Genomic DNA, 26,727 nt, shown 5'->3' on the forward strand with positions numbered 1-26,727 from the left:
GCAAATGATCCACTATCTCTTAACATGTCTGCCTCCTATATTAGATAACAAATTCTGTTCATGCTTTTTATTTTCAGTACTAAGTATAGTACTAGGTCTATTGTCACCTTAGTAGATATCAATCAATCAGTCAGCCAATCAGTAAATAAACCTGCACTAGCAAGGAAAAGGGACCTGTGTAATGCAGAATTTGAGAGGAGAGATGGGTGCTAACCCATCCTGAGTCAATGTTCTTATTCTCATCCCTGAGACGCAGTGCAAATGAGAGTGAAGGGCTGAGACACAGGACCAGGGATCAAGGAGACGGAACAAGAGATGGCTTCTGTGGGGCCTGAGTCACGCGGAGGGTTTGCCGAGCTCCGCTGTAGCGATCCACGAAGATGGGGGAGCGTGCGTTTGTGGTATGCCCATGTGGGTTTACAGGTTTCTTTCCCCGCCCTCTCGTTTTCTACAAGTCGAAAGTAATAATGAAGAAAATGCAAGCATAGCCTGTCAAGACGGAGCCCTGACATACAAGGCAGTGGGACGTTCTGTGGGGTCATGGTCAAAGAACACCAGGAGTGGGCGGTAACGTCTGAGGGGGTCTGGCAGACATGAGAATAAAGAGACACAGAATTGCAGTTTTGTGACGGTCCTTGCAAAAGTGTGGATTATTGTTTCCCGGAAAGCAGAAACTCGAAGCCGGTGTAAAGACTGGGAAGAGTTGGGGAGGGCCAAACAGAAGGCAGACCTGGAACGGGAACGGGGAAGAGACAGAGTAGAAGTGAAATAATAAATGTAGACTTTACTCTGATCTCCAAACAAGTTATTTTGAAGGACTGATGTGTTACATAAGAGCTAAAAAAATCAAAACTTTGTTTTTCTTCCAAATTACCCATTTCCCTTGAGGTTTGAACAGGCAAAAGAACCCATTAGAGGATGGTAATACATACCTTCTTTTTCTTTATTGACTTTTAGAGGGAAAAGAAGAGAGACAGCAAGACTGATTTGTTGTTCCACTTATTTATGCATTCATTGTATGTGCTCAGACCATAGATCTGACCCATGACCTTGATGTATCAGGACAAAGCTCTAACCAACTGAGCTACTTGGCCAGGGCAATACATAACATCTTATACAGAAGTTAACCTTCATGGAAAGAGCATGATGTAATATTAGCATGCAGAATATCCATGTTTAAGCCCATACTCCACCGCCAATCATTTGCTGTGTGCCAATAATGAGAAAATCATTCCTAGGGGAGGTAATGTGGTCAGGGCATTTATTCAAGCTTAAAAACATTATCCAAAGAAACCAGAAATGAATGAGGTTAATATTCAAGTGTGAATGAGGACTGGGTCATTGTAAAGCTCACACGTGTACTAGTTAAAAATAATTGCACGGTCCTAGAATAGGAGCTCTCCCAGGGGCGGGTCTCAAGACCACTCCTCTCTCCTGGACGTCCAGCTCCATGGTCCTTCAGTGTCACCTTAGCGGGAACAGTGAGATTCTAAGGGAGCTCATTTCTCCAACTAAATGCTTGAGAGCCTGAGATCAGAAAGTCCATTTTATCGCTTCCAATGAGAAATACAGGGGCGGGCAAAAGGAGGTTAATAATAACAAATAATGCAATAATTAATAAATAAATAATGCAAGAAGAAAACTGTGTGTTTTGCGTACTCACAACTGTAAACCTCCTTTTGCCCTCGCCTGGATCTCTTCCCAGTGGAGAAACTTATTTTCAAAGGTGGATTATGGGTGGATTAAAATCAGACGGTGGCTCAGTTACAAAGAGGGATTGGAGTAAGAAGGGCCCCTGGACACCATCCTGGTTAGAGCACCACCAATCCAAATGCGCTCCAGGCCCTTCTCCAGGGCCAAGAACTCCCATTTCGCTTTTTCTGGCATGTCCACATTTGCCACTGGATGGCTTCTTCACGAATCCGAGGACGGAGCTGCAGTAAGCCGATCTCCCTTTCCAGCATCTTGTCACCTGGTTCCTACAGCAAGCCTACCTGAGTGTGTAGTCAGTCACCTCCAATGTAAGAGACCAGGAAAGTGAGGGCATCCGTCACCTATCAACACCCAAATGTCACTTGACAGCATTTGTTCACCAACGAGCTATAAAGTGACTGTATGCTTCTTTCTAATTTTGTACCCAATTATGAGGAGTGAATTTATCCTTTTCTGCACAAGCAGAAAAAGACTACTTAGGATGTGCCAAAAATAATTTTCGGTCGAGTTCACTTTTGAGTTGTAACGAACTCTCTGCCATGTACCAACCTTGTCCACTCCCAGCAACCCGTGTGCTGTAGAGAGCAGGACCAGGAGGGATGAAGGATGCAGGGATGCATGCCGCATGCGCAGTGGCCTCTCTCAGGGCACGAGGTGCAGCGGAGGGCGGGGAAAGCGGTCCTCAGCTCCCCGGGCACCCGCGAGCTCTGGAGAGCGTAAGGCTCTGCACCCAATGGGCCAAAAGTAGCTTTTTTATCAGGAAGATATTTCTCTCATAAAGTGGGGGAACGTGATGAGGAGTCCTGCTCCACATCACTTATAAAAAGTTGAAAAAAAAGCTCCGAGGCAGGCGGAAGGAGAAGCTTGACCCAGTGAGTTGGCAGCTGGAAGTGCCTGTATTGGGCCCCTTGGACCGCCGTTACCAAGCACAACAAATGGGGCGACAACAGAAATACATCGCCTTCCAGTTTTGAGGCTAGAAGTCAGAAATCAAGGTATCTGCAGGGTTGGTATTTTCGGAGGGCTGTGAGGGAGGGGAAAATCTCCAGCGTGTAACTGAAAATAATTTTTTCAACTATTAATCAAAAAAACACAAATAAAAGAACATGGAAGGTCTCTTTTTTTGCTCTGATCAGATAAGAAACTATGTTTTTGTTTTGTTTTCAGAGTCTAACCAGTGACGTTTCTGGTGAAATTCACTGCTGGTGAAGTTTCATCAACAAACAAAAGTGTTGGTTTCAGGTAATCAGAAATCTAAAATGGACTGTCATGGTGGCAGAGAGTGAGGGGTTAGGGAGTCCCTGACAACTATTAATAAAATGTGGCCCTTCAGTGGCCTGTGCTCTGCCAGTTCAGTGACTTGTCATACCCTTGAAGGAGGCTAGAAAGAAGGAACAAGAGGGACCTGGCATTCAAACAGACCAAGATACGCAAGCTCCCCAAATTTGTGACCGGAGGCAGGAAAATAAGTTACTTTCTTTTTTTATTTTTTGCTATTACTTTTTCAAAATTCATTCGAAGAGTTTGAATTCTTTTTCTAATCAGAAATAACCCCATTCAAAGGAAGGCACGAATCTTACACGTTGTACAAAAAAAAAGTCAAACACAAAAAACAAACAAGACTACTTTCTCACTTGAAGTTAGCAATCTCTATCAGTTTTTATTCTGTCTGTTTCCTTTCATGGTTCAAACTCCTGTGACAGCGTGGTCCCCACCCCATTCCACCAGCTTGATCCCTTCCTTAGACTCTGGTTTCTCCAAACAGCACCACCGTGAACTGTTTAAAATGTCACCCACATCTGCTCGCTAAATCCATTGCCGTTTTCCTACCCTGTGTCACTTCAGGCTCGGGAGTGTTCTCCGTCTTGGACATTCCTCCTCCTGTATATTCTGCCTCTCCTCCAGCCGTTCCTTAACTTTCCCAACACATGAGGCCCGTTGCACATCGTTGCTCTTAAACCCTCGCTCTTCTCTGCCTGGGCGTCGACTGTCATCCGGGGCCCTGAGCTATGTCCGCACGTGAGCACAGGCAACCCAGGACCTTGGTGGCCCTGGTCCAGGTTGTTTAGTGTTCTACCCATGGACTGTTCACGTTCAATACTAAGGTTCGACTTTGTCTTTCCACCTTTGTTATTCTGTTTACTACGTCTCTTGTTAATCAACAGCACTGGGAGTACATTGGGTGTTTAATAAAATGTGTTCTTAAGTAGGGCAGTTATTTCATACAGTATTATTATTCTACAGTTGTGATAGGCAGAATAATGCCTCCGCCACATTCCAAAGCATGCCCATGTCCCCTCCCATGAAACCTACGACTGTGTCACCTCATGTGGCAAAGGAGCTTTATGATCAAGTTAAGGGCAGTCACGTGATATTATCCTGGCTTATCTGGATGGACCTAATGTAACCATAAAGTAGAAAGGTGGCCACGAAAGCGGAGAATCTGAGTGAGGGACTGTGCTGAAGACGCCATCCACCTCTGTTGGCTTCAAAGACGGAGGAATAGGACTGTGAGCCAAGGAAGGCAGGGAAATTCTGCAAGTTGGCAAAGGCAAAAATGTGGATTCTCCCCTAGAGGTTCCCGAAGGAGTGCAGCCCTGTCCCCGACTTGGATTTAGCCCCCCTGAAACCCATGTCAAGCTTCTGACCCCCAGAACTGTTAAGATAATGAATGTGTTATGTTTGAATCCACCAACTGTTTGCTCATTTATTACAACAGCCATACAAAGCTAATGCAGGAGTCCTTGTCATTTTCTGCTTCCCCTAACACATTGTTACACAGACAGCCTTCATTGTTTAATGAAAATGAGTGAGAATCTAGGATTTAGCACTTCCTGGACCTTTACCTACTCCGCCATTCAGTCTGATGTGTTTAATGATAATATTTCTGAATAGCTGAGATCTAGTTAAGATGATGAGACCCTTTATTTGGGCCTGCATGTTGCAGCAGAGAAAAACTACTTTTCCAATACAGGTTTCCCTCATACTCTTTGGATCCTTCCTATGAAACCTTTGTAGGTCAAAATGGCGTGAAGCCTCAAAGCCATGACTTTCGGGCAACTAACGGATGCACAGCAGGAATGGAGATAAAGCTCACAGATGCTCACAGACACAGTTCAAAGCCTGGGGCTCAGTGCTGAGGTGCTGAGTTTCGTTCCCAGGGAGGGAGCCCGAGGGGGCCACTCTCCCTCCTCAGGGCGCCCCCCACCTCTGCAGGCTCACTGCAAAACAAACGCTGAGTTTTGTTTTCCCCTTTGGCCTTTTTCAGGATGCCCTTCAGTTAGCAGAAACAGGCATTCATGTAAGGTCAGGGTCAGTTGCAGAAGCAAAGTCACAGTCGCATAAAGCGAACTCTTGAGAAGCAGCACCACCTGTAAACCAATGGACTTAACGAGTTTTATTTATTTTGCCACCAGCCGGGTTTCCTCACTGGTCTTCGGCAATCCACTAGCTAAACTCAGCTGACGCTGTTCAGACCCTTCTCTTTCTTCTCCGGCCCCTGACGCTCCATCGTGGTCTCCTCCGGTTTGATGTGCAAAATTCTGCCACCCAGCGAGGCCTCCGCAGAGTCCCCTGGCAGAGGCATGTGCCCGGCGAATGCTGTGGTCAGCTCGTTCTCTGCATCAACATTTCACTGTGCTCGGTGCTCCTTAGTTACACAGTGTGGGATTTCATTTCTTCTTTACGATAACTTGGCAAGGGAGGTATTATCTTTGCCTTCAGTTTACAGTTGAGAAAACCGAGTTCACGGAAGTTTCCATGTAGTAAATGACAGAAAAAGAGATCTGAGCGAAAAGCTCTTGATTCCTTATTCACTTATAAAACTAATGTCATTTTGCAGTATTCCAGCTGTCCTTGCCATTTTACCTCAGTGCCATCTCCCAAATACACATTTTTACAACGGTGTTTTAAATGATAATGTAACTTATGCACATTATAAACCCATGTGGAAAATGCAGAAAAGAATGAAAGGGTTTAAATCATCCATAATCTTACTACTCAAAGATAATCACTATCACTGTTCTAGTGTGTTCCTTTCTAAGTATTTTTCTGCGAACTCCTCCGAGTATATTTCTTTTGACTCCGCATTTGCGTTTAGAGTTTTGCATCCCACTCCATTGTTACTATTTTGAGTGAAGTAAGGTGGTATTCTGGCCTTATTTTATTTACAAGTGTACTGCACTGCCTTTTGGTGGCCGGCTTTTTCTATTTGTATTTAAATATAAATAAACAATTAGTCTACTGTTCTAGAGTTACCCTTTTTCCCCCCAAGATGAGAGCTGCGCTTCTCAAAATGCTCTCAGACCAGCAGGGCCGGCGATTACTGGGGAAATTGTGAGAACTGCAGGCCCTGCTCTGCTGAGCCAGGAGCTCCCGCTGGAGGCAGGGACCCCTGTCCTCACAAGCAGGCCAGGTAGTTTTCACACGTGACAGAGTTGGACCGAAATGTGTTGGTGAGGCGATAGCAGCCAGGAGGCCTGTTCTAGGTTGAAGGCAAGCAGAATAATTGTCACTGCTTGAAGAAAAAGAGAAGAGGGTTTTGTCCCTTCCCACCTGCCATCCACAGCTGCTCTTAGTTACGTGGGTTAGGTGAGTAGCCCTCTTTGACGTGCTTACGTGCTTCCTTGGAAATGCAGCAGTGGCCTACACAACACTTCTTACCAGCCCATTGTGCCTTCCTAGAGGGTGGGGCAGAGGGAGGCTGACATCTGTGAGTAGGCAAAACACAGAGTTTATCCTCATATGACTGTCGATTAATTAGGTGTTATTTTCCATGCAAACCACTGTGACCCTTCTTTAGTCCTACCTCGTCTGCACAGGCTTCTCCTGCTTAGCCAGGATTTGTCAAAGTCAGACCAGGACAAAAAGCAGGTGCCTGCGAAGTTCCGTTCTGAGGGCTTTTCTTAAACTCCTACCTCATCAGATTGTATGGCGTAGAAAAGAAACACACATTTTCTAGGCCTGCGCTTCAAGAAAATTCAGTCTTGCTAGAAAATAAACTTTTTGTATATGAAATCCAATGAATAGTTCATCAAGCCCTTAATTGACTGTAATGAAGTATTTCAGTGCCAGAGATGAGCAATGAATGTACAGAAAGACAGACATATTGACTATGGATGGGGTGGGGGTGGGGGGGTCCCCATAAGAAAGGAGGAATGTGAGTAGGACCTACATAATAATTATTACACCGATCGTAAAAACTCCAGTTATTAAATATTTACCATGGCCAGACATAATCGTAAGCAATTGACATCGGTTACTTCCTCCAAATCTCAAGACACCATTCACTGTATCTGTAATACCCATTCCCCAGACAAGGCTAAGTAAAGTTAGGAAACTTTGCCAATGTTAAGTAAACAGCACTCTGCAGAGTCCGAATGCCAGCCCAAGTCTGTTTGACCGCAGAGCCCTGTCTCTTACCACTTCCGTCTCCGTGGTTAACCCTACTCACCTGCGTGGACCCTGACTGCAGAGGCTCGCCTACTCGAGGCTGCTACCCTAACTAGGCTGCTGTACCTACTACAGTGACCCTGACTGCAGAGGCTGCTGTGGTTAACCCTGACTGCACAGGCTGCTGTGGTTAACCCTGACTGCAGAGGCTGCTAGGTGGGGAAAGAGGCTTGTGGTAATTGCAGATGAAGGAAGCCCTAGAAGGGGCGAGCGGTCTCCTGTGTCCAGTGCTCCTGACCAGAGCGCCGGGTTGCCCTTGGCAGGGCGCTAAACAGATCCATTTGATTATGTAGAGCCTCACAGGCAGAGAGCGTGACCTGGGATGTAACATTGTAGATTCTGGAGAACGATTACACATTCCTTGAACTTTGTGAAAGTAATGTTTTAAGGCTAGAAGAACGTTGGATTAAAAAAGCATCATTTGGTGGGGAGTGAAGAGATAGTTGGGTATGACCACAGATTAATACAATGATTGTTGTACACCAGGTACCAGATGGTAAAGAAAAGGATCGGGGCATTGGCAGAAGAGAATGACTGATTATTAAACAAGAGAGAAGAAAGGCGAAAGTTTTCATGGCAGTTTGGCCAAAGAGACTTTAGAATTTGAACCTGATCTTGCGGATGAATTTGAACTATGCAAAGCCATTGCAATAAGCTGGAGAGAGGTCGCAAAGACAAATAATGGATTTGTTATTTTCAGAGATGGTGGGTTTAGGGCATTCGGAGCTCCCTTTTTTCCTGTCTACACTCATCTGGTCTCCGTGTCCTGTTGCTCTTAGAAACACAGGAACCCAGGAGCATCTACTTTATGCTTTTTCATATTTTCATATAGAGCCGATCATCTTTCAACTGGCCTATGGCACTAACCCCCGAAACTCTCTCATCTTCTGAATCACTTCCCTAGAATCTATTGTTTTGCAACTCCTGAAAGGAGTTTTCTTGCTAAAACCCACCTCTAACTGTTCCTCTTCTTGCCGCAAGTTTTAAAGTACTTTCTCACTGCCTTTCACTTGGTATGGTATTCAGAGTTTGAGTAACCATGATTTATTATGCAAATAGACAACTGGGAGATTGAAAGCGGATGTATTCATCCTTATATGAAACAAAAAGGTGTGGGTTCCGCTTAACTTTCTGGCCACATCCTCTTCCCATAGAACTTTATGATGGAGTCGCTCCCACAGAGTTAGAAAGCAAACGCATTTCCAAAAGTCCTGACTGTGTATCGCTCACTGGTGTATTTGTGGGGCCTAATCCACTGCCCAACACATCCTGGGTGCTCAGTAACTATGTGCAGAAGAAAAGGAGGAAGGGAAGCAAGAAGGACTAAGTAAATCAAAAAAATTCAGAATCATTTGAGTCTAGTGTGTTGTTGTTGAAATGAAAGGGACTTTTCGTTTTCATTGGAGGTCTAAGATCTCTGTAGAGAGGAAACCATGGGAAGGCAAAGGCAGGCCTGGGGGGCGGTGGGCGAGGAAGGTAAGAAAGGCAGCCGTGAACTGGATCTCTTACTTCATAGCCGAACAAACGACAGGTGCTGGTGTCCAAGTTCAGGGGCACGTTACCAAAAAACTCCACTACTTGCATTTCAGGGACAGTGAGTTTCACTGGAATTCTTACTTTTGTAAAGAGGCCATTCAAATTCCTCATAGACATCAAAACATTTTAGCAATAATATTTTAGTTCTCATGAGAAAGGCAACATGTAAGTGTCTATCTTATGCCTCTGAAAACAGCTGCAGTTTCCTGGGAGAGAAAAAGTGTCCAGAGTGTGGGAACAAAGAGGAAAACAATGGAAAAGAACCTGTAATTCATTGATTGATACCAGCTTTCTACACAAACAAAACTAGCTGTAATCAAAGCACCTATAACAAAGTACAGCAGGGACATTTCTTTCCTTTCTTCCTGAAATAAAGGAAGAGTAGAAATCCCATGAAATTAGACACCTATGCAAAAAAGTGTGTGTGTGTGTGAGTGTGAGAGAGAAAAATCTCGTAGTTGAGAGCCAAGCAAAGTAGATAACACCTTGCAAAAATAGCATCCCTCACAGTAAGAAGATGCTATCTGTAACTATAGATTAGATCTTTTCTCAATGATCGTGAATCCCAATACAACAAACCTTACATTCATTTAACAATTTATTGATTTTTCAGACTTATTTCTAACTGTAAAGCCGATTCTTATTATGTTCATTTGTTAGGTCAAAAATGCTCATGGAATAAAAACCAAATCGTACATTGGCAGGCAGAGGAGAGCTACACTCGGTGTAGGGAGAGGACACCGTCCCCAGTGGTGGCTTCCAGGGTGTGGGGCATTCCTGGGGCATTTGTGTGCGGAGCGACTTCTGTGCGATGCTCATGTCGGACGTTCCCTTCCAGCCATCTACGAGCCGTCCTGCGAGGCGTACAAACACCTGGGCCAGACGTCGAATTACTACTGGATAGACCCTGATGGCAGCGGACCGCTGGGGCCTCTGAAGGTGTATTGCAACATGACAGGTAAGGGGGCCATGCGACCCCTTGGGGATGTTGCCCTTCTGGGTGCTGAGAATAAGTGCTACCACCACAGCTGGTTTTTTTCTGCACTGTGTTTTCATCACAACCCACGATACAGTACGTGGGGCTGGATTTGTTAGGTAAAGGGTGAAACACATTTCTAAAGCAATGATACCTTCAGCCAGTGTCTTTTTTTAAAATCTCCCTTCTGACTATAACGATAAAAAATTAGCACTGGAAAAAAAAAATCTGCGGTGAGAGAGACCCCCCAAAATGGAAATAGCAAGATCAGGCTGCCCATGAAGCAGCCTCTGCAGGCACCCAGACTGGGGAAGCTCAGCGCCAAGTTCAGCTCCCCACGCCGCCCAAGCTCACAAAGCGTTCCAGACCCCGCCCCCATTCCCTGTGGTGACAGAGGGGACCCTGCTGGGTGCTGACATCCCTTCTGGCAAAGGCACAGCTCCCCAGCAGCTTTCACAAAATTTACCTGAGGCTTCCTGCTCGGAAAGAAAAGCTAGCATTTCTCCCGATCCACATTAAATTCTGGGGCTGTGGAATGAGAGCATGGGTTCTGGCACACCCCCAGAGCAGTGTGGGAGACGTACAGCTCTCTAAGAGCGCATTTCTGTCGGGCACCGGGTGGTGTCTTGCCCTCCAAAACCCTAGAGAAATGGGCAAGGCATGCCCTCCTCACTGGCTGCAGGCAGGGTCAGCGTCCGACGTGGACACCTGGGGAAGGTGATGGTCAGGGTAGTGATCACTGTGCTGCAGTGATGAGGGCCACACGGACCGTTCGCCCTGTGCCAGGCATCCTGGGAGGTCCTTTACTCAGACCACCTGGGTTTGTATCCTGGCTCCGTTAGTCACCAGGTATGTAATCTTGGCCACCTTCTTACCTTTATGAAACTCAATATGCCTCAGTATGTTTACCTGTAAAATGGGTTAACAATAATATCTATCCCAAGCATTATTACATGATAGAAATAAGGTATTTACATAGGGTTTTTAGCGTATTATCGAACACATAGTAAACTAACATAGTAAAGTTTACTGGCAGGAGGCTATTTTTTTGAAGGATTAATGAGTGAAATACCTTTCTTATGTCATTCAGGCATGATTCAAATTCAAATGTGTTTCAGACCAGTGGTTCTTAAACCCGGTTGTGCTTTAGAATCCTGTATGGAGCCTTTCTTCCCCTCTTTTCCTTACAATCTTATTGGCTCCAGCTCAGAGACTTTGACTCGCTAGGGACCTAGGATTGTGCAGCCGGGACTGAGAACCCTAGACAGGCAAATGGACCCCAGTGGAGAAGTTCTGGCAACACCAGGAGGCCAGGCTTCTGTGGCACAGGACAGAGGGGACAATGATGAAGACATGTGTGTAGGAAGGAAGGTATGCAGAGAAAATAGTGAAATGGCAGCTGCCACCCCCAAAAAGTTCCTCCCAGGCCAAGAACCCTAAGCGCACCCCAGAGAAGAAACTCACAGACCAGGAAGCATGATCTGAGAGTTGTTAGTTGGACTTGTCCATGGACTTGCGGACTTGCTTGTTCACCTTCATTGTAGTCTTACTTGAACTAAAGTATAACCTCTGAGAACTTAATTCAGTCTGTAAGAAGCTTGATCTTCAGTCTGTCTCTCTCACTCTCTCTTCCTCTCTTCTCGCTTCCTCCCCCCCATATTTATGTAATTGAGATATATATATGTGAGGTACTTCCACCAAGATGGAGGCATAGGTGGACACACTGTGCCTTCTTGCCCAACCAGGTTTAAAAACAACAAAGTTTTAGCAACAAAAACGCAGCCAGACTACAGAAAATTGAACTATATGGAAGTCTGACAACAACCAACACTTCAGCCAAATGGGTAAGAGAGGCAGAGCCAGCAGCAGAGTGGGGTCGGGCAGGAAAGATCCACAGGACCAACCTGGGCGCATGACCCAGGTGCGCTGGCAGCCGTGGGTGGGTCCCAGGTGTAGAGTAGCAATGGGCAGACCCACTGAGGGCACAAGGCGGTGGATCCACTGAGGGCTGACCACGGTCACACATTCGTGTCCAGATAAACCGGTGAAGGAGCGAGCAGTGAGACGGACCATGAAGGCCCCAGTGGCAGGAAGCGGCAGAGGGAACCGCTATTGTTCCCCTCTGACCCCGCCCCCCACATACAGCATCACAAACCAGTGACCTGGGTGGCCCCGCCCTGGTGAACATCTAAGGCTCTGCTCCTCATACATAACAGGCACGGGAGATCAAAACATGGCTCAAGAAGAACTCAGAGCCCCAGAGCCAATAAATCTAAGTGATGAAGAAAGAGCCAAACTTTCAGATGCACAGTTCAAAACACAGATGATCAGGATGCTCACAGAACTGGTTGATTTTAGTCACAAATTAGAGGAACATATGAAGGCTAAACTCACTGAAATGAATGGAAATGCACAGGAAACAATAGTAATGGAAAGGAAACTGGGACTCAAATCAAAGGAGTGGACCAGAAGGAGGAAAAAAATGACCAAACAGAAAAATATGAAGAAACAAGAATTCAAAAAAATGAGGAGAGGCTTAGGAACCTTCAGGACATCTTTAAACGTTCCAACATCCAAATTATAGGGGTACCAGAAGAGGGAAGAGGAAAAGCCATGAGTGGAAACCTTATTTGAACAAATAATAAAGGAAAACTTCCCCAATCTGGCAAAGGAAATAGACTTCCAGGAAATCCAGGAAGCTCAGAGAGTCCCAAAGAAGTTGGACCCAAGAAGGAACACACCAAGGCACATCATAATTACATTAGCCAAGATTAAAATGAAGGAGAGAATCCTAGAAGCAGCAAGAGATAAGGGGACAGTCACCTACAAAGGAGTTCCCATCAGACTGTCAGCTGATTTCTCAAAAGAGACCCTACAGGCAAGAAGGGGCTGGAAAGAGGTATTCCAAGTCATGAAATCCAAAGACCTACACCCAAGATTGCTCTATCCAGCAAAGCTTTCATTTAGAATGGAAGGGCAGATAAAGTGCTTCTCAGATAAGATCAAATTGAAGGAGTTCATCATCACCAAGCCCTTATTATATGAAATGTTAAAGGGTCTTATCTAAGCAAAAGAAGATAAAAAAGATGAACAGTGAAAGGACAGCAAACTCACAGTTATTAAGAACCACACCTAAAACAAAAGCAAACTAAGAGGACAGCTAGATCAGGAGCGAACTATAGAAATGAAGATCATATGGAGGGTTAGCAACAGGGGAGTGGGAGGAGGAGAAGGGGGAGAAGGTACAGAAAATAAGTACCATAGATGGTAGGTAGAAAATAGATAGAGGGAGGGCAAGAATAGTAGAGGAAATATAGAATCTAAAGAACTTGAGACACATGGTCATAAACTAAAGGGGGGAATGGTGGGGCAGGAAGTGTGCAGGGTGGAGGGGAATGAAGGGGGGAAATAGAACAACTGTAATGGCATAATCAATAAAATATATTTTTAAAAAAAGATAGAGGACCTTAAAAGCAAGAGGAAAGGAGAAAGTTACCTACAAAGGAGTTCCCATAACACTGTCAGCTGATTAATCAAAAGAAACCAGGCAGGCAAGAAGGGCCTGGAAAGAAGTATTAGAAGTCATGAGAGAAAGGCAAGGACCTACATCCAAGATGGCTCTATCCAGCAAAGCTATCATTTAGAATGGAAGGGCAGATAAAGTGCTTCCCAAATAAGGTCAAGTTAAAGGAGTTCATCATCATCAAGCCCTTATTATAGGAAATGTGAAAGGAACTTATCTAAGGAAAAGAAGATCAAAAACTATGAACAGTAAAATGAGAACAAACTTACAACTATCAACAACAGAACCTAAAAAAAAACCCAACAAAAAACAAATTAAGCAAACACCTAGAACAGGAACAGAATCACAGGAATGGGGATTACATGGAGGGTTATCAGTAGGGAGGGGAAGCGGGAGAATGGAGGAAAAGGTGCAGGGAATAAGAAGCATAAATCGTAGGTAGAAAATAGACAGGAGAGGTTAAGAATAGTATGGGAAATGGAGAAGCCAAAGAACTTGTATGTATGACCCATGGACATGAACTAAGGGGAGTCATGTGAGTGGGAGGGGGGGCAAGGTGGAGGAGAATGGGGGGGAGAATGGGACAACTGTAATAGCACAATAAGATACATTTTTGAAAACATTTTTAAAAAGATATATATAAATAATATATGTATATAGCAATTGAAGTCAACTGTTAACCTAACAGCAAACCAAGCACCCTGACAATGCTTGGACAGTTATGAATTTACTCCAGTTATTTGCCCATATGCATTTCAGAAAAGACCTGGAAAACCAAACAAAACCGCTACAAATACACTTTCTATGTGAAGAACACAGGGAGCGAAGGGCCGTTTGCTTTCTGGAGAGATGACCTTTCTGGGAGTTGAAGCCTTCACCCAGAAACATGGGTCTCCTCGGCATTGATGCCTCCCTTAAAGAGGCAGCTACAGTCCCCCAGCTCTCTCCATGCACCTGAGCCATGAAGGAAACAGTACAGCCCCCTGCAGCGAGAATGTTTCACTTCTGTCTCTCAAGGTGGCTGTGGGCATCAGTGTGTCAGGGTCCCTTGTAAGTCACAGCTTCACCTTATGCCATCTATCAACGCTTCCTCCATCTGGAGAGAACCTGAACTTGACATGGCGCCACGAAGTTCGGCTTGGGCTGTTCCGTTCCTGAGAGATGTATGTGGAAGAAGAGCAGGGAATGGCAACATGAGGTGGCCTGCGAAGACTCCATGTATCATTCAATGTCATGAGAAACCACATGTGTGCTCCACTATGCAGCACGTCTGTGAAAGAATAGGGCTGCCCTAGCCCTCAGGGGCCCAGATGTGATTGGGTGTGTAACACTGTTGACTATATACCACATATTTCCAAAGCGGACACAAGACGTCCTCCCTGGGGGAGGAGCAGTGTGTTGGCAGGGGTCAGTCTCTTTTTCCTCCTACTTACAAGCGCGGGGCGGGTGGCAGGAAAGTCACTTCTACAGACAGATATAGCGAACCTTTGAAGGAAAGGGATCTCACCAGCAGCTGATGTATACCTGATGTAAATTTGGGTAGGGACTAAAAAGAATGGACTATTGATGCGTACCTCTGGGCTCCTTTTTCTAGGGTTTGTTCATTCATGCATCCACTGTGCAACAGGCTCTGTGCCATGTGAGAACCAGTGGAGATAGGGAGTGCCTTCAGGGTGCTCTCGACTGATCATAAACACAGCATTAAAAAGTAAGCAAACAAGCAACTTTCTTAGAAATAAAAACAAGGGGGTTGTGAGGAGGGATTTATTTTGGATAGAGGGTTTTAGGGAAGACGTCTCTGAGGCAGCCACCTACCATTAAGCCAAAACGTAAAGTATAAAAAGAGACAAAGCCCCTAAAAAGAAGAGGAGAAGAATTGAACCCCAAGGTGCCAAAGAGGTGGTTTCTTTAGAAGGAAATGCACCCCACGTGACTGAAAATGAAGTGGGGACATAGGCAGGGGCCAGAGCAGCCCAGGAAGTGAGGATGGTGGTCAGAAAAAACTTTGGGTTTTAGGGTTTCATTGATTTTTTTCAGTGTAGTAGATGGAAGTCTACAAAGAGGTTTTAAGCAAGAGAGTGGAAAGGTCTTGATTAGAAGGCCCCCTGGGGGTGCCGGGGGTGCCTGAGCTATAGCGCTGGGACCCGCGGGGAAGCTACATCAAAGTCCGGGGAAGAGGTACGCTGCCTTGGACGAGGACGGTGACAGCTTAAATGATGAGAAAAAGATGGATTTCGGGTCCAGTTCGAAGACAGTATCATCAGCCTCCATGATGGATTCAATACGCATGGTTAAAGACAGTTATCAAGAGTAACTCCTGAATTTATGGATTGAATGACTAGGTGAATTATGGCATCACTGGGGAGATGTGGAAAATTAAGGGAAGAACAGGTTTAGGAGAATTTCAAGAATTCAGTTTTGACCTAGTTAATTACGAGATGCCATATGCCATCCAAATTGAGATGCAAATTTTGCAGTTGGCTAAGCCCCCAAAAGGAGGCTTGGATTAGAAATATAAATGTGCTAATTGTTCGCATATAAATACATGAGAAATGATAGCACCACTGAGGGGATGATATAAACAGGGGAGAGGCATCTCAGGGGCCAGCTCATAGGAACTGAGTAGAGAGCAGGTTTCCAGCCATGAACTAGTCAGTCGGTGAGCTGGGGAATGTAACTGAGAGCAAGGGGAAGAAGAGTGTTCAGGGTCATTCTGCAGAAGAATGGGTCATTCCTGCAAATGATCAAGGGGCTGCTTGTGTCCTGGAGCAGGATAAACAGACTTGGAGGGGGTCTGACTGAATCCATGCAGATGTATCTAATGCACAGGAAGGATGACCGGTCCCAGCCAGCAGGATGTAGGGCACCTGTACAGACAACTTTGGGAACCCCATAATGGGCTGGGTTAGCCTCAGCTCAGGGACCCATAAAATCTGCCGCAAACCAGCTGACCCGAGAGTTGAGTCTTGGAGAGCAAGTGGCTGTTATTTGGCCCACAAAGGGGGAGAAGGGAATTTACAAAACGCTTTGAGTGGGATGCACAGCAGTCGGCACCTGATCCTGAGGGAAAAGCAAGCGATGGACGATACTGTCAAAATAGAGTGTGGCTTCGGCAACTGTGAATAACATTCTCCAAAGCAGACCAGACCTGAAGGAGGGAGGCGGGTTAGGAAAAGCCTCTATTGTGGTCCAGGAGTGGACACCCGGAGTGGGGGTGGGGCCATGGGGGGAGGGGAGGGCTGGCTTGATGGAGTTTCAGAAAGCTGAGTGGGTGGGGAGTTAGGAGCTGGCATGTGGCTGGGTTTCCACTGCCATGGAGAACCCCAGGACATGGGGCAGACTAGCAGGACCACACTAGAAATGGCAGCCTCTCTGTTGCCCTCAGTGGCAGGAATCCCACCTTGGAGAGCTGTGTGGTGGGCAGATTCTGTACAAATTCCCTGTAGGACTTGGAGCGCACTGATTAATCTCTCTGTCTCCCTTTCCTCATCCGTAAAATGTAGGAATTGGAATGAGTGGATCTTTACACTGCCTGCCTTTTTAGAAAAAGGGGGAAAAATCTATTTTTACCATGTACATAAAAGATAAATATTGCTAACTTGCAGTCAGATAATTTAGAGATGACATCCCCTTGCCCCAAAGAAGTTGGAATCTACTCATTTCTTGGCCAAGTTTGACACACACTGGCAGTCTTTATTTTTTTTCATAAGGCAGTCCCTCTATGGTGCAATCCCTCTTTCAACTGCCTGCAGTTCAGAGCCGCAGCTCTCTGAATTCAGGGGCGTCTCTGAGTGACAGAGCGTTCCAAGGGCTGTGGAGTTGGCATTGAGGAGAGAATGTATCCATCAAATCTTTTGCAGAAGGATTCATCATTCTGAGCGACTCAAAGCCTGGCTTCCTTTTTTTCCATCTTTGGGACACGTTAGAAAGTGTGGTCCTTGTGTTTCTCCCCTTCCTTTTCCATTTTATCATCTCCCCAAAAACTTGATATTACAAATACAGTTTTAATGAACATCTCCTAGGATGCATTTCTAATATTTACCTCTTTCCCTTGTACATTTTTCACACAGTACAGTCTTTTTTTTCCTATTTCCCGAAGGTGCTTACCAACATCTTCTCCTGGAAACCTTGAACCTTTATATTTAAGGCTTCATTTAGTTCTTTCTGCTCAGTGATTAATAACAGCAGTAAATATAACTCGAGCTCCCGCCATTGTCCTTTGACTTATCCTTTGCTTATCCCTCAATCAAAATGACGTTTTTCTTAATATGCTGTCCTCTAATTCATGTTCTTCATAACTCTCTTTGCATTCATATTTAATTTTTTTCATTTAAGTAAGCATCTGTGCTCTCACACATGAAGTTTAAAGTCCAAATAAGGATGACCTCCTGCACACTCTGTAATGGTCTGTTGTTTTAACAAAACACCATTCAGGGTGTTTACATAATTTGTGCTCTAGAAACCCCTGGGATTTAGCTGATCACCTTCTCCTGTCCTCCATAACGGTAAAAGCTGTTTGTGCCTTTTTTAATCTAGTATTTATAGAGAGCATGTTACTCAAGTTTCTCGGCACTTACACTCAGTAATATCAATTTACTTATTACTGTGCTTTTCAAAAGTTTCCGTGGTGCGGCACTACCGTGTCATGGATCTTCCCACCCTGGTCCTATCGCTGTTAACCCATTGGCCCAGCTCCCAGCAAAACTCAGCAGTTCCTCCCCATCGTACTCGATTCCTGAGCCGCTTACAGTGACACCGATGTATTGCTCATGGGTCTGTGGGCCAGGAGTCCCCGCTTAGCTGCTTGGCCGTGCAGGGTCTCCCAGGCCGAAATGAAGGGGTCAGCAGGGCTGGGAGGCACCCGAGGCTCAGGATCCTCTTCCGCGGTCGTTCAGGTTGTGATGGAATCCAGCTCCTAGCGATTTTAAGGCTGCAGGCCCCACTTTCTCGCTGGCTGTTCGCTGTGCATTGCTGCCATTTCCCAGGTCCCAGCCATGAGTCCCCCGCACACATGGCAGTGACAGGGCCTCTGTTCCCCCTACCAGGGGCGTCCGGCCCGTGGCCCACGGGCCGCGTGCGGCCCAGGACGGCTGTGAGTGCGGCCCAACACAAAACCGTGAATTTGCTTGAACACATGATGAGATAGGTTGAGATTACACGCCGCAGTGTATTGAATGTGTGGCCAGAGACAACTCTTCTCCCAGTGTGGCCCAGAGACGCCAAAGGATTGGACACCCCCTGGAGAGGGGCTCACCTGACCAGGTCATGCCCCACCAGGATAATCACCCAAGTCAAAACCCAGGACCTCCTCCTCCTGTTTGCCGTGCAGAGTGACCAACCACAGGAGCGCCGCCCCATCCACACCCCAGGACGGGGACCAGGGGGTTCACGCCCGGTGGCAGAGTCTAGGGGCCGCCTCTCTGTTCCGCGCACTGCGCCGGCCCGTGCACCTCTGTGACGTGCCCATCCTCCCACCTCCGTGTAGCCCCACCTTTCCCGTGACAGTGCCACACTTGGTGTGTCACTTGCTAAGCTTTCTTATTCCTTGTCGTACATTTTTAAAAATACTGTTCCATTTAGGACACTTTAAAACCAGACATAGGCAAAAATAAAAATCGCTTACCAGCGGACGTAAGAATGGCATGTGAGGAAAAGTGTGATGAAGATGCTCTATTTCACACTTGTAGCTACCCTGTGTTTTTGAGGGCTGTTAAAACTCCAGGCAGGTCCTAGAGGATGACACCCATTATTAACCCCTGTAGGGATTCACAATAACACCGGAACGAGGGCACTGTCACTCCTGTTCCCGTTCTTTCGGATGAGGAAACCAAAGCTCAGAGAAATTAGGTCCTGGTTCACATTACTGGTAAGTTATGGCAATGGACTTCTTAGAAAGGCTGCATAGTTACTGCCTGTGTGTACATGCATGTGCATACATGTATGTGCACATGCATGGGTGAGTGCACATGTATGTGTGCACAGTCAATATATGCATGCAAAGAGTCCTTTCAAATCCTGCAGTAGGACTTATAATACGATTTCTGAAATGAGCATCCCTTCCTATCATCATGGAAACTTCCATACACAGCCCCAATTTATCATGTGTGGTGTGGAAAGCACTTTTGCTATAAACTATTTACTCGTTAATTGTCCAACTAATGCCTTGGGGTTCTTAATCAGAGAACACATTTTAAATGAAATCTGTATGTAAACCATTCAGCAATTATTATTCATTTGAGCCCTTAATTGAACTACAAGTGTTTTCTCTAATATAATTTTCTGAGAGCTTTATAGGATGACTTGTACATTTTCTATGCTCATCTTCCCTTGAGGCGTGTACCCAACTTTTACAGTACTCTAAATTCCAGTCACAACATCTAGTTACTTTTCTAGTGTAAATTTTTTTAAATTTTGTGTTTATTGATTTGAGAGAGGAAGGGAGAGAGAGAGAAACATCAATTTGTTGCTCCACTTATGTATGCATTGGCTGATTCTTATATGGGCCCTAACAGAGGATCGAACCTGGAACCTTGGGATATCAGGATGACACCCCAACCTACTGAGCTACCCGGCCAGGGCCCCAGTGTATAATCTTAAACTGAATCTGACAAAATTTGCTTTGAGAATATAACATGATTGAAAGGCATTGTATTGCGTATCATCTGTAATATTTAATGAGGTCATCCAAAATGCCTTATTCTTTCCCATTTGGAAAGGAAATCCACTAGTAAATGGGACAACTGTAATAGCATACTCAGTAAAATATATTTAAAAAATTAAATAGAAAAAAAAGAAAACACACAGCTGTTCTGTTGTCTGTCAGGGTTATTAACATTCGCAAGTCGGGCACGACTGTACTTCTAACCCCTTCCCACTCCTCATGTCTTGCTTGAGCCATTCCCCTGATGTGTTCGTGGCCTATAAGCTAAGACCTCAAAACACTGGGTCTTTCCATCTGTTCCCCGCAGTCATTTTGTTTTGTTTTGTTTTTTCGTTAAAGGCATTCTCTCTCATCTCCCCGTCTCCTAGCCTGGTTTCACCCCGTTCGCCCTCCACCTACTGACAGAACAGCCATCTCGCTCTCAGCCTTGGTCATCACTGAACGACTCCCACATCCTGGCCGGCAATTCCAGCCCCTCATGGTCAATGTCAGTCTGTGCATTCAATTCTGCCCATTCGGCGTCCGTGGAAAATCTAGGCGCCAACTCACTGAGCAAACACAGCCCGAAAAGAGCTCTTCTCCGAAATTCCCCACGTGTCCCACTCCCTTTCGGCCTCACCCGCGGGTGCCACAGACCGTGGCCACCAGCCAGGCGTTCTTCCAAATCTTCTCACCGTGTGTCAGTCGTGACGACAGGTGCCTGTCACGGAAGTTCTCAAGTGATCTGTGACTTTTAAATCAAGAAAAGGAGGAAGAGCCCTGGCCAATATGGGTCAGTTGGTTCAAGTGTTGCCTTGTGGACTAAAAGGTTGCAGGTTCAATCCCTGGTCAGGGCACATATCTAGGTTGCAGGTTCAAACCCCAGCAGAGTGTGTGAGAGAGGCCACCGATCAATATTTCTATAGCATATTGATGTTTTTCTCTCTCTCTCTCCCTTCTTCTCTCTCAAAAAAGCAATGAAAAAAAATGTCCTTAGGTGAGGATGACAAAAAAAGAAAAGGAGGAGCAACTGTGAGAGGTTGGGTGTGGCCACACTACAGGACTGTGGGACGGGGTCCAGGCGAGGTTTGGGGGGCTCCAGGTGAAGTCAAGCTGAAGCAGGTGCAGCGCTCTGACAGGCCGCCCCGCATCACCTCGGGGGCCTCCAGAACGCTCCCCCGCATGCAGGTGCGCCCACCTCCAAAAATGCTGCCTGAACAGCATTTTAAACACACTGCCTTCTGTGTGCTTTACAAACACGGAAATTGTCGTGTGATCTCCCTGCTCCAAGGCCCAGCGAGACTCCACATTGTCCACAGGCTTTCCCCTGACATTTGGGGTCCAAACCCGTCCGTCAGGCAGGAAGAAGAGAGAACACCCTGGAAAACCTAGTGAAGATCGAAACCAGAGAGCTCAGGAATAACCTCAGCCTTACTCACCAGGAATCCTCTTCTGGCAAAACGTGAAGCCAGTAGGCCTGTGTTTCTGTCCCCCCCAAACCAGCCGCGGTTCAGTTTTGTGGGTCCCCTTCCATGCTTTCTGAGTACACCGACTTCAGCACCCCAAGGCCCCTGGCACTTTCATTGGGAGAATCTCATCAGGCAACTAATCTCTCCTTCTACCTTGTGACTTGATCTAATCAATGCGGCCCAGAAAGTTTAATAATAAACTGCACCAGCAGCTCATGCGGCCTAAACTGGCAAATATTGGAGTCGTATTTCCTGAGACTGGCTTTCACGAGAAGCCCCGATGCCCCCCAGAGCCCTGCAGGCGTGGCTGCCACGTGACAGCATGTGTCTCACTTCTGAAGAGTGACAGAGTAACTTTGGAATAAGATACATCTGGGATGAAGTTGTCACAAGTCTCTTTTTGCACTTATATACAGAGGGCTTTATTGGGGCCAACCTCCCCTCGTATAATTATTCACGTTATATCCTGTTTTTACTCATATTTTTTAGCCTGAAAAATCAACATGAAAAAGTGAGACTAGCCAAGAACTTGTTGTATCATCATCAACATCATCATCATCATCAACATCATCAACATCATCAACATCATCATCATCATCATTATCATGCTGTCTTTACTATTGTTATTGTTTGTTTGTTTTTATATATGTGTATATATATATGTATATATATGTATATATATGTATATATACATATACACACACACACACACACACACACACACACATATATATATATATAATTTTTATTTTATTGTTACCAGAACCCCAGTGTCTTTCCTTGAGTCCACCTTCCTGTGCCCACTGGCCAAAAAGGATGCAGGAGTTGACCATATAGAAAGATAAAAAAAATTGTTTAAAATTGAATTGGCCCATACGGAGGCAAGACGCTTATGCTCTAGAAAACCGCCGACTCCTGATGGCATATAGGTTACAGGTTCTATGGACAGAAGCACAGGACACCCTGGGTTAGGAGTTCAGGGTCATGGCAGGATCTGATTGGCCAGAGGTGAGCTCAGCGTAATAAACCAATTCTTCAGGTCTCGGTTAGGTCGGCCTCCGGGTATGAACCATCTAACACACACGCAGTTACATCAAACCTCCTTGCGGGCATTTCCCAAAAGTCAAGTACAAACCACAAAACACGCAGAGTAACTGTCCAGGTTGCCTAACACATATGTGTAAAGGTCACTCTGTCGATGTAAGTCAGTAAATCGGGGAAACCTTTGCAGAGAACGGTCACTTGGACACCATCAGTACGCCCATTAATTGTTGTAAAACACAACAGTGAATTATCATCAATATACAACAGTGATCATCAGCGATGTCCCCAGGGGTATCGATCACACTCCTGAACTGCTCTTGGTGGCTGTTCACCGCAAGTCCAGACCAGCTCGGACAACCGTCCCCTTTGCGTTCTGGTCGGCTCCTTTCCTCTTCCTTGTGTCCTTGTTTGTACAGCCCTCCCCCGGGGGGAAAAAGGCCCTGGAAAAAGGCCCTGTCTTCCCCGCACACGTCAGTGCCATAGGTTACCTCTCCCGGTGGTATTTTCATTTCAAAAAGAATAACGAGAGGATTCAAACCCCGGAGAAGATCATTTCAACCAGAGCACGTTCAAAGTCTCTCTAAATCCATAGCCCAGCTCTGCCTGTGTCTGCAGAAAATAAGAGACCAGGCAATGCTTCAAGGCTCTCCCACGCGAAGTTTCTGCTTCTTTATCTGAGAGCTGGCCAGCACCACTTCTATTCACTGACTACTCTGCCTTCCTTGTGCTTCATCATCGACTTTATGTAAGTCTTTTTCCCGTTCCCTCACTACCCGATTCCATATACAAAGGCTAGAGGAAGATGAGATCAGAGGAAAAATATTGGGCTAACTATTACATAGAAACAAACAGAAAGCAACAGACGGTGCAGTCGAACGCTCCTGCAGTGAGGATTGTCTGGTGGCATTAACTCCCATCACCCCCACGCCCCTCCTTCCTCTGTTCCCTTTGAAAGACCGAGGTTCTGTTTATTACAGGGTTTACATTCTCCATATACAGTATTCACTTTTAATATCTCGAATCATATCTCTTCCTATTTGAAAGTAAAATACTTTGACTTCCATATAAACATCTGAATTATTTCCTCCATTGTGGCAACACATTGTGAAGGCCTGTGTACAGTCTAGGGAGGTGGGAACCCGGTAACACAGTGTGAGGGCCTGTGTGTAGTCTGGGGAGGTGAGAACATGGGTAACACAGTGTGAGGGCCCGTGTGTAGTCTGGGGAGGTGAGAACCCGGGTAACACAGTGTGAGGGCCTGTGTGTAGTCTGGGGAGGTGAGAACCCGGGTAACACAGTGTGAGGGCCTGTGTGTAGTCTGGGGAGGTGAGAAGGTGGGTAACACAGTGTGAGGGCCTGTGTGTAGTCTGGGGAGGTGAGAACGTGGGTAACACAGTGTGAGGGCCTGTGTATAGTCTGGGGAGGTGAGAACATGGGTAACACAGTGTGAGGGCCTGTGTGTAGTCTGGGGAGGTGAGAACGTGGGTAACACAGTGTGAGGGCCTGTGTGTAGTCTGGGGAGGTAAGAAGGTGTGTAACACAGTGTGAGGGCCTGTGTGTAGTCTGGGGAGGTGAGAACCCGGGTAACACAGTGTGAGGGCCTGTGTGTAGTCTGGGGAGGTGAGAACGTGGGTAACACAGTGTGAGGGCCTGTGTGTAGTCTGGGGAGGTGAGAACGTGGGTAACACAGTGTGAGGGCCCGTGTGTAGTCTGGGGAGGTGAGAAGGTGGGTAACACAGCGTGAGGGCCTGTGTGTAGTCTGGGGAGGTGAAGCCGGGTAACACAGTTGAGGGCCTGTGTGTAGTCTGGGGAGGTGAGAAGGTGGGTAACACAGTGTGAGGGCCTGTGTGTAGTCTGGGGAGGTGAGAACCTGGGTAACACACTGTGAGGGCCTGTGTGTAGTCTGGGGAGGCGAAGCCGGGTAACACACTGTGAGGGCCTGTGTGTAGTCTGGGGAGGTAAGAAGGTGGGTAACACAGTGTGAGGGCCTGTGTATAGTCTGGGGAGGTGAGAACGTGGGTAACACAGTGTGAGGGCCTGTGTATAGTCTGGGGAGGTGAGAACCCAGGTAACACAGTGTGAGGGCCTGTGTATAGTCTGGGGAGGTGAGAACGTGGGTAACACAGTGTGAGGGCCTGTGTGTAGTCTGGGGAAGTGAGAAGCCGGGTAACACAGTGTGAGGGCCTGTGTGTAGTCTGGGGAGGTGAGAACCCCACCTGCTCCGAGCTGCCGTGGGCACGGTGTACCTCTATTGTAATGTTACTCATCTGTGTAATATAGTCTTGCTTGTCAGTAATTATAACCTTGTATAAATATTTTTGGTTAGTAGTTAAAAGTAGAAGGGACTAGTGTTAGCTACTTAAAGGAGGAGATGAGAAAGAAGTCGGATTTGGAGATTTATTGTTAAAACCAGTGACATTTCCTTGAGCCCTTTGGAACCCTGGGCACAACCCTTATGAAAACATTTGGATGGGCCATCGCGACCTTCCTGAGCATCTGACTCTTTCACAGATGTCACCAAAATGACCCCTCGGTGCCAGTTCAGTGTCTCTTTAGCTCTGCAGACATGGCTGTATTGCCTGTTCTACATGCCATGTTGGCAAACAGAGGAAAGAACTTCACGCAACATCCAGAAGTTCTCCCTGTGTGAAGGCTTTCTTAGTCAGCATTCCTGGGCCATGATGTTTTAATAGAGGATCTATTTAAAATATTCCTAGATGATAAGAACTGTGCATGAAAATCTCAACGTTTCTGTGTGAAAATACAAAAGAAGCCACTCATTTGCATCACAAAATTAAAGTCCTGTTTTCAACACAAATGTAACTCTTCCCTCCTTTGCCCTTGTTGAGCTTGGAAAACTCACCAAGTCAGTGACCTTTAAATCAAATTCGAATCTAGTTTCTGAGTTTCTTGCTGCAGTGATTTAATACTACTGAATACATTTAAGAAATAGGCAGGAAAAAAGCAATTCTGAAATATTCTCGCAAATTAGTTTCCTTTATCATCATCTTTAAGTTCGCCCTTGGACTCTCCACTTACTGGAGCACATCCTTAGCTGACATGGTTCCAAATCTCTAATTCTGGACATTATCCTTTTGTTTTTGTAATTTGATGAACTCTCTGATATGATTGCCAGCAACTGTGATGGTGGAGATGATATAGTGAAGCTCCGTAAGACTTTAGACAGCATACGAGTCAATTTCTCAGTCTGATAAAATGTCAGCGTTTACTATTCTGTTATCCCCTGGATAACAGTCTTTAGAATCTTATGTTATTTATTTGTTTAAGATTTTATTTATTTATTTTATAGAGAGAGGGGAATGGAGAGAGAAGGAGGAGAGAAATATCAATATTCAGTTGCCTCTCATGCCCCCCTTTTTGGGGACCTGACCTACAATGCAGGCATGTGCCCTGACTGGGAATTGAACCAGTGACCTTTTGGTTTGTAGGCCAGCACTCAGTCCACTGAGCCATGCCAGCCAGGGCCAGAATTTTAATGTTTACCCAAGTATCTATAATTGTTTGTTTCTTCACTTCACTAATACTTTTTAGGGCATGTTTTACTCCAGGCACAAGGGAAACAATAGCAGACATATTAGACATAATATCTATTTGTGTGGAACTTATAGTATTATATATATATATAGTAAGTAATCTAGCATAGTAGTACATCAGTGGGCAAGTCATTTTTATAAAAGACATTGAATTATTTAAATAAGAAGTTATAAAGTTATGTGCTATTTATAATAATTTCTGACAGATAAGTTATTTATCACCTAATTCAGAATTTCCTAAACTTCAGTGATTTACATGTGATCTTCACAGGTTTTTCAAAGCCCACAGACCACAAAGTTAATTATTTAATATTTTTCTTTCCATCAATTTATTCTTTATTTTCACCCACAGCAACAATATCCATAACTTTTTTCCTACTGTGCTGTTAAAATTATTGTGGACGTGTAACATAAATAATACACTATAACATGATATTTCTCAGTAGTACACAGGCTTTGGGAACTGCTGGTTTCACCAGAGCCTGGTACTTAATTTAATACTTCGCTTTTATGAAACTGAAAACCCGCACGTCCTTAGACCATGGACTGTAACTAGCGCACATTGTCAAACTCTGGTATCTTTCAGGATCACGCATAAAAGACACAGGACAGAACCCAAGGGGGGTCGGATCAAGGAGGGGGAGGTGGGGATCGCTGGGGCGGGGGGTTGTGGGGGTGAAAGCAAAGACAAGTACACTTGAACAACAATTTTAAAATATGAAAAAAGTAAAATAAAATTTCCAGTTTACCAAACCCACGGTCCTGAGTGCTGGGGAGGGCTCGTTCTCCTTTCACAGAACTCTGAGCTGAAGAGAATCTCA

General features: G+C 45.6%; 1 protein-coding gene across 1 annotated transcript in view; it reads left to right on the plus strand.

Annotated features, from left to right (window-relative positions):
• The window catches only part of CNTNAP2 (contactin associated protein 2), a 1,645,556-nt gene that overhangs the window by 1,075,758 nt on the left and 543,071 nt on the right, over nucleotides 1-26,727 (plus strand). Inside the window, exon 12 of the mRNA XM_053671916.1 lies at nucleotides 9,539-9,658. Coding sequence (XP_053527891.1) covers nucleotides 9,539-9,658 — 120 coding nt within the window. The remainder of the gene's footprint in view (nucleotides 1-9,538; nucleotides 9,659-26,727) is intronic.

The sequence above is a fragment of the Artibeus jamaicensis genome, unplaced genomic scaffold (assembly GCF_021234435.1).
Source record: "Artibeus jamaicensis isolate MK-2021 breed Jamaican fruit bat unplaced genomic scaffold, CSHL_Jam_final contig_718, whole genome shotgun sequence".
NCBI lineage: Eukaryota > Metazoa > Chordata > Mammalia > Chiroptera > Phyllostomidae > Artibeus > Artibeus jamaicensis.